The sequence below is a fragment of the Trachymyrmex cornetzi genome, unplaced genomic scaffold (assembly GCF_001594075.2).
Source record: "Trachymyrmex cornetzi isolate Tcor2-1 unplaced genomic scaffold, Tcor1.1 scaffold565, whole genome shotgun sequence".
NCBI classification, from domain to species: Eukaryota; Metazoa; Arthropoda; class Insecta; order Hymenoptera; family Formicidae; genus Trachymyrmex; species Trachymyrmex cornetzi.
The window spans coordinates 22709-32018 of record NW_017299877.1 but is presented as its reverse complement, the minus strand read 5'-3'; the positions used below and the strand labels follow the sequence as shown (position 1 = coordinate 32018).

The 9310-nt window shown below is 37.2% G+C and overlaps 1 protein-coding gene across 1 annotated transcript in view; it reads right to left on the bottom strand.

Annotated features, from left to right (window-relative positions):
• Window positions 1–9310, bottom strand: part of LOC108766024 (uncharacterized) — a 61194-nt gene that overhangs the window by 35172 nt on the left and 16712 nt on the right. Inside the window, exon 9 of the mRNA XM_018515041.1 lies at window positions 8114–8361. Coding sequence (XP_018370543.1) covers window positions 8114–8361 — 248 coding nt within the window. The remainder of the gene's footprint in view (window positions 1–8113; window positions 8362–9310) is intronic.

The window sequence follows — 9310 nt, the reverse complement described above, 5'->3', positions numbered from 1 at the left end:
AAAAAATTACGAGTAATAGAAACACAACACTCAAACGATGATGACACACTAAATCCCAGTAGTAATACAAATACTGAAAAGGAAAATAAAAATAATGAAGCTGTTGATTCATCTTTACCATCAACTTCAACTTCATTATCACAGCAAACTTACGATATCGGTTCTTATGTTTGTGCTGGGCCAAATACAAAAATAATTATTGATGATGTCAAAAAAGAAAGCGTGTTTCGAAACACGTGGGTCCCACCTGTTACTTACATTTTTCCAGTTCAGCAGAGTCAGTCTTTCACAAGACATTTTCAACGTAAGTGGTTGAATGATTACCCATGGTTGGCTTACTCAGATATCCATAAAGGATTATTCTGTAAAACGTGCGTTTTATTTTTAACTAATTTAGAAAGTGGAAAAGGGTCTCATCAGCAGGTTAATCAATTCGTACGATCTCCATTCACAAACTGGAAAAAAGCTACCGAGAGTTTTGCCAACCACGCCAAACACAATTACCACAAAGATGCGTGTATTTCAGCAGAAAGTTTTTTATCGGTGTTTGATTCGAAAATTCTGGACGTATGTTTGCAAATTAATAAAAATAAAAAGAAAGAAATCGAAGAAAACAGAAAGAAGTTAAAAACAATTATTCAGACACTCAAATTTTGCGGTCGACAAGAATTAGCTCTTAGAGGACATATTGACAGTGGTCGTGTAACTTTAAAAGAACCAACACACAACGATGGCAATTTTCGTGCTCTATTAAGATTTCGCGTTCAAAGCGGTGATGAGATACTAAAAGAACATTTGTTAAATGCAAATCACAATGCTATGTATACCAGCCCAGACATACAAAACGAAATTATACAACTGATTGGCTCTGAAATTACTTTACAAATCGTTAAACGAGCTACTAAGTCGCGGTTCTTTACTGTTCTCGCAGATGAAACTACGGACATTGTCGCATTGAACAATTCTCTTTGTGCATTCGTTACGTAGACTTGGAATTGTATGTTGTACGTGAAGATTTTCTTGCATTTGTTCCTATCTGCGATGTAACTGGAGCTAGATTAGCGAAAACTATTAAAGATCAATTGCAGAATCTTGGTTTAGACTTGCAAAACCTTCGTGGTCAAGGGTACGATGGAGCTGCTGCAATGAGAGGTGTCTTTAACGGCGTGCAGGCAGTTATTCAAAAAGAGTTTCCTAAAGCAGTTTATACCCATTGTGTTTCACACTGTCTAAATTTATGTCTAAGTGATGCTTGTAATTAATGTTGATTCGCTACGAAATGCGTTTGGTGTTATCTCTGAAGTTTGTACATTTTTTCGTGCATCAGCTCGGCGAACTGCGATTTTATCACGCAAATTAGAAAGCTCAGATTCGGCGTCAACTAATTTGAAGAAGTACTGTGAAACTAGATGGGTGGAAAGGCACGACGCTGTGTTACTATTCTGTGAGTCTATCACTGAAACGATTCAGGCTCTTGAGGATTTAATTGAAGCTAAAGGAGCGGATTCTGGAAAAGCCCAGCAACTGCATCATTCACTGTGTAATTTTTCTTTTCTAATTGCTCTTTTTGTTGCACAACGTATGCTAAACTTAACTCATGCATTATCAAAAAATTTGCAATCGATCGATATTGATTTGTGCAGTGCTCTAGCATCACTCGAAATAATCACGACGACCATCTCTGAGATCCGTGAGCATGCGGAAGATGAGTTTTTTACAATTTATTCAAAAGTTTGCACAACAGCTGCTTTATTTGGAATTGAACCGTCTATGCCACGACTTGCGGGTACTCAACGACATCGTCGAAATGTTCCTTCTGACTCAACTGACGAATATTATAGGCGAGTTACTTTTATTCCTTTTGTAGAGTATTTGTTGCAGTCACTGAACGATCGTTTTGTCACACATAGAGATCACATTACAGGATTACAGAATTTGATTCCATCAATACTTGTAAAGAAGACGAAAAAAATGGCACTTGTCGATTTGAAATCCGTATTTGAATTTTACCAACAGGATCTTCTCAATAATGAAGCTGTTATACAGAGCGAGTGGGAAATGTGGCAAACAAAATGGCGTAAAAGTCAAGAAGAAAAAAAAATCGTTCCTTTTACAGCCATTGAAGCATTGCGACACTGTGACATTAATTTTTTTCCTAATTTGCACATACTATTGCAAATATTAGCAACTTTGGCCATTTCTACAGCAACAGTTGAACGCAGCTTCTCAACATTAAAGAGATTAAAAAATTATTTAAGAAATAGTACTGGACAAACGAGACTTACTGGTCTCGCCTTAATGAGCATTTACCGGGAACTACATGTCGATGATGACATTTTAATTAATAAATTCTTAACTAAAAAGAATCGTCGTATAAAATTATAGATCGTAGTAACATTAACTAACTACAATTTACAAACTTAATCACCATTCTATGTTTAAATTTCCTTAATAATAAATATTAAAAATTTTAATGCTAAAAGACATTTATTCCATATTTAGATTTTCTATATTTAGATTCTGATTCTATATTTAGATTTTGTTTTAAGTGAAATATAGATTTTGGTTTTTAAACTAACTAAAACTAACTAACTCAAATACACAAAGTCGCGAGCACATAACACAAAAATTATAAAAATAAAAAAAAATAAAAACATATAGAAATAAATAACAAAAAAAAATAAAATTACCGAAAAAACAAAAAAATAATAAGATTACAAAAAACAAAAAAAATTAAATTACAAAAAAAAAACAAAAAAAACATGGAGCCAGAACCCATCACGTCCTCGTCGTTGGCTCTGGGTCGCGTTAAGTGTGGGTAATATTTTATGTAGATGTGCCATGTGCGTAATTAATAGTTAATAATTATAACAAATTTAAAGCTACAGCTCCCCCCGAAACTTTTTCCTGGCTACGCCACTGGTACGTAGGTAACTCTCTTCTATTATTAATTACTATTAAAACTGTAACCAAGAAAGAGTCAATAGTAAATAGTAATGAAAGACTAGATTATACATTATAATATATAGTTACATAAGTTAAAGACGCCAATATTAATTGATAACATTAATAAATAGGATAATAATAATAAATATTTATGTAGGAACCGTCACTTTCATTCTGTGTACGTTACTGGATTTCACTAGCGCTGCAATTTCGCATGCGCTAAAAGGTGACTCACCTAACAACACTGGTTCCCAAATGATTGGATACTGGCTAGTGACGTCGTACCTCGTTATCAGAATGTCGTCGGCCGAAAAATGTGCAAGTTCTGTGCAAAAAAAGAAAGTATTGGTAAAATTATTAAATGCAGAAACTAATATATTGTATTCGACATTTCTATCACCTGAAGATGGAAGGCGGGTAGCAAGTGGTAACGTTTTTTTCGATTTTTATATGTTTTATAAGTCAGTTCTCTGCACAGTTTGAGGTTTGGTAAAAGTCAAATGGAGGATAATCCGCTCGAAAATCGATGAAATTATACTCATTCGACGCGTTTTTTCATAAAACGAAAGAATCGGGTGGCACTCGGTTGGACACGGCTTAATTGGACACGAGCCACTCACAGCGCTTGAAACTACAAAGCTCCTAAGCACCGGTCGCTGTGATTGGTGGTGCCCAATCGAGCCGTGATTAATCGGGATCACCTCAACGCATAGTGCATAGTGCATAAGCGAATCAACTAATCAGAATCTTTCCTTTCCTCATTCCATGGAAAAGAAGAATTTTGATTGATTGATTCCTTTACGCACTATGCATTATGGGTGGCACCCAGTTGGACACGAGCCACTCACAGCGCTTGAGACTACAAAGCTCCTAAACACCGGTCGCTGTGATTGGTGGTGTCGAACCGTGATCAATCGTGATCACCCCTGCATTATGCGTTATTCAAGAGCGTGTGCTGCGGTCATAAACGTTAAAGTTGACGACTATTCAGGTTAGGAAATCTGTCAGCCGCGAAACACTGTGCTACGATCATGCGATTATATTTTTTCACAAAAGTACTGCTTCAAAAATATAAAAAATCAGTACTTTAAAAACACAAAAGTACTGTTTCAAAAACACAAATTCTTTGCATTAGTAGTGAACAGTCGTGAACTTTAACAATTAATATCTCGGTTCGCGGGGCAGAGCGACGCTATTTTCTGCCAGATTCTTTCGTTTTATGGAAAAACGCGTCGAATGAGTATAATTTCATCGATTTTTGAGAGGATTACCCTCCATTTGACCTTTACCAAACTTCAAACTGTGGAGAGAACTGACTTATAAAACATATAAAAATCGAAAAAAACGTTACCACTTGCTACTCGCCTTGCATCTTCAGGTGATAGAAATGTCGAATACAATATATTAGTTTCTGCATTTAATAATTTTACCAATACTTTCTTTTTTTGCACAGAACTTGCACATTTTTCGGCTGACGACATTCTGATAACGAGGTACGACGTCACTAGCCAGTATCCAGTCATTTGGGAATGCTTGTCCAGTGCAGTATCCAGTATAATGGCGGCTACTGGATACTGCACCGAAACGAAATGGGAACGCACCATCTACCGTATCGACACCACGTGACACGCGTGCCGCGTGAGCCAATCGGAGCACCTATGAGGCGCGTGCCGCGTACCGATGCGTTGCGACGAAATTCTAGGCAGGATAACTCCGCGTGAAGTTAAGAAATCGTTTTCATATGCTATGACCGTCATGTCATTACTGTCCTACGCGAGATTTAGAGAAAATTAGCTTACTCTAAACGCCTCAACGCCTATAATCCTCCAAAATAAGAATAAGTTATCGCGCACCAATCACCCCTTACGGAAAAATACTATTAAGAATCAATAGTTACTATTGGTGTTCCAGTAGTTACTACTGAGACTTCAGTAGTTATTTTACTGAGACTACAGTAGTTACTATTGAGGCTCCAATAGTTACTGTTATGACTCCAATAGTTTGAACTTCGGAGAACCTGAAAATAATTATTATATTAACACCAGATTCAAGAGGAAAAATTGATACATAAATAAAGTAAGTAAAGTAAATAAAAATCATTTGTGCATCATTATAAAATTACTGTCAGTTATGTTTTAAGTATTTATTTATGAAATTAATTCCAAATTGGATCAAACACGAATAGTATTGCACCATAAAACGTTAATTAGATTATATTTTTCAGTATAACATTTGTTATCATGAGATACACAACGCATGATGGAATGGGGGAAACGGTACCAAGATGATAAATGTTTATAAAAATATATTCTAATTAACGTTTTATGATGCAATATTGTTCGCATTTGATCCAATTTGGAATTAATTTCATAAATAAATTATTAAAACCTAACTAACAGTGATTTTTTTATAACGATGCGAATAAGGATTTTATTTGGAGTGATCCCGATTGATCACGACTCGATTGGACACCACCAATCACAGCGACCAGGTGCCTAGGAGCTTTGTAGTCTCAAGCGCTGTGAGTGGCTCGTGTCCAATTGAGCCGTGTCCAACTGGGTGCCACCCATTTTATTTACCTTTATATCAATGTACCAATTTTTCTTTAGGTCTGGTGTTATTATAATGATTATTTTTTATTTTTACGAAGAAAAATACATAAGAAAACATAGAAAACATAGAAAAATATATAAGAAAACATAGAAATAAAATAATCCCCGAGTGGTCGCGCGAAACCTTCGAAAATTTGTGTACAATATATACTCTACTCCTTTCTATTGATCAATAGTAACTATTGACCAACAGTAATTATTTATCAACAGTAACTATTGATCAACAGTAACTATTGGTCAACAGTAACTATTGACCAACAATAACTATTGGCCAACAGTAACTATTGATCAACAGTAACTATTGGCCAACAGTACTAACTATTAGCCAAATTACTATTGGCCATTTTAGTATTTATTAATAGTTTTTTTCCGTAAGGGACGGCCCGCGATGCGCATGTCGTTCGTCGTTCCGAACTCTTAGCGGAACTTCAGCCAGTTCAGCCGTTCTGGCCGAGAATATTGTTAGTTTTGAAGTCTCGTATTGCGCTAATACATTTTTCTAATTGATTCGCTATCATTTGGTCATCGTGACCGCCTTAACCAATTCGGAACGGATGAGTAAATGCGAACCAGTCGCGTTAGTGAGCGCCGATCAATAGGGAGTCGGGAAAGGAGCAGCGCGGACCCTGGAGAAGGACCTAAAGTTTAATTTACTAATAACTTTAAAATTCTACTAATTAACACGGAAATAACTTGATTTCTCAGTTTTAAATTAAGTTCGCGTAAACCATGTCAAGTTTTAGTCCGGTATGAATAATATTTTGAGGAGAAAAGTCCATTTTTAGCATTTGTCACGTACGCCCAATTTTGGGAAATTGCGCTCCCCCTTCCTCCTGAACACCACCGACTGAGGCCTATATATAAACAGGGCGAAAACCGAGCCCGGGGTTCATTATTATTCATTCTCTTGCTGATGGAGCAAGTGAACTACGTCATTTTTGATCAGTCATTTTTTTCCTGATCAAGCCATAAGGACTGGATCTCACCGAAGGGTTATTTGTTGGAATATCGCTAATAAAATCGCATATACTAAAGAGCAGAAGTACGCATGGCTTAATTCAAGATTCCCCTTTCCTATACCCCTCGGGCTGACTGCGCTTGTAGGAGCTGCTCAGTTCGCCCTCCTCCTTCGGACTAACTGCGCTTGTAGGAGCTGCTTATAGTTCGTCCTTTCTCAGAATTGACTGCGCTTGTAGGAGCTGTTCAATTCTTCTTTCCATTACTACTCATCTCTCTCACAAATTTCTTTCTTTCATTATAATAAGGTCAATTAATCGCGTCGGGAACATAATAAAATTACTTTTTCAATAGAATGATCAACCTCGTTAACTTCAATGTAATCCGCGTGTCAGCTAGTTCTGTATTAAATAGAAATTCAACCTTTAATATGGCGTTATATTCCGTTCTGCTCAATCATCCTCCGAACCCCATCCTTCAAAAGTATGAAGTGATGAAACGGCTCGAATTGCTCGGATCCATCATTAATTTCCTTACTAAATAAAAGTTAATCAAGTAGATAATTATTTCAATTACAATAATTCACTGAAGCATCGACGCTAACAGCGAATTCAATGAATAGTTCATAAATTACTCAATCGAGTAACTTATGACGTCACATATTTACAAAGAACAATTTTGAATTCTATTTTGAGAGAATATTAACGAGTAACATTAAGATTTTAGAGCAAATGTATTAAATCAAGATTTATAAGGGATTCTTATAGCACGCGATAAGCTGGCGCTAGTGGTCTCATGGTTTGCCGCTCGACCTGAGACGCGCTCACATTCTGATCATACCTCCCCTACTTTAGTAAATACTCTGCCACTCTTCCAATCCAGTATCCTGCCCGCCCGCTGGACTGTCTTTCGCTCCCCACTCCACATCCAGCAGCGGCGAGGCCTCAAAATATAACGCAGGGATATTTAATTCGCAATATTACTTTCTTATAATTCATATTATAATTGGTGATAGCGGACTGATAATAGGGAAACCGCTGCATCTCAATGCAATAATTTAGAAACGCGAAAATTTAAACTTGTTACACCTCGCGTCGTAACGTAATTGGTGACAGCGATGGGATATTACGCGAACCGCTGCATCTTAATTCAATAACTTACAAACGTGGAGATATTTACATTGTTACCTCCGTCAGGTCGTAACAGTATGTACATATACCTATTACACACATTGAATTTGAATTTTACTTAATGTGTGTGTGTTAAATTAAATAAACTAGATAATGTTATATATTTCTTTATTGAGAAATGTGATATTTTTTTGAAAAATATAACACTGTGGCTTCAGTCACAATTTAAACCTATGAAGGAGTACTTTTGATATACTGCTAATTGCTAAGGCCCAGTTGCACCAACGACACTTTGACCTTAAGCGAGATTTAAAACTTTATCTATCTCGTTTTAAAATCAAAAAGAGACAGAGACAAAAAGAGTTTTAAGCGTCGCTTAAAATCAAAGTAACGTTGGTGCAATCGGACCTAAGGGCAATATACTTTGGATATATCATGGTATTCTAAATAGTTTAGAATGACTCTTACCCGGGAACCCACTTGGAGAAGTAACGTACATAGCCATCGATCCTCACCTTGGTCATACTGAATATAATGCCTGGCTTCGGTAGATTTGGTAGCGTATTTTGCCATTACGTTGGGCTGTTTTAACGCTTTTGCCCTAAAAAGCGAAAAACAGCCAGGACTGCATAGAACACAACCGATGGTATGTTCTGTAGATTTTTGCAACCAATGACCAATAGCGTACTCGAATTTTTGGAACCAAACCATTGGACCTATAACGAACAGTAAAACACTTAGAAGCCTAAAATAAAGTAATCACTTATTGTATTAGGTGCACAACTTTGCTTCCGCCGTTTTCCTATAGATGGTTTTAGCGGTAAGTGGTGGTCGAAATAAAGAGATCATAGATGTCATACCATAAATTTGGGCATTTGTCAACATAACCCCATAGAAACATTAGTCGATTTGTGTCTGCATCATAAAGTTATTCTCGATTGAACATGTCAGTTTACGAGCCAAATTCTCGTCATTTGTGGAAGGTTTTAATTTTCTGCTTCAATATAAAGAAATCTGCGGCTGAGGCTCATCGAATGCTCTCAAATACTTATGATGAGGCCGCTATTAGTGAAAGAACGTGTCGTGAGTGGTTTCAACACTCAAGAACGGTGATTTTGACGTCGAAGACCGGTATAGCGGTGGAAGAGAGAAGGTTTTCGAAGATGCAGAATTGGAGGCATTACTTGATCAAGACTCGTGTCCAAATCAAGAAGAATTGGCAAGATCATTGGCAGTGACTCAACAAGCCATTTCAAAACGCCATGGGAATGATTCAGAAGCAAGGAAATTGGGTGCCGTACGAGTTGAAGCCGAGAGATGTTGAACGACGTTTATTTGCTTGTGAACAGCTGCTTGATAGGCAAAGACGGAAGGGATTTCTGTCGATTGTGACTGGGGACGAAAAATGGGTTCATTACGATAATTCCAAGCGCAGAAAATCATGGTGAGTTCCCGGCCATGCTTCCACGTCGACGGCCAAACCGAATATTCACGGCTCCAAGGTCATGCCCTGTATTTGGTGGGACCAGCTCGGCGTAGTGTATTATGAGCTGTTAAAACCGACTAAAACAATCACAGGCGATCAGTATCGAACGCAATTGATGCGTTTGAGCCGAGCATTGAAAGACAAACGGCCGCAATACAACGAGAGACACGATAAAGTGA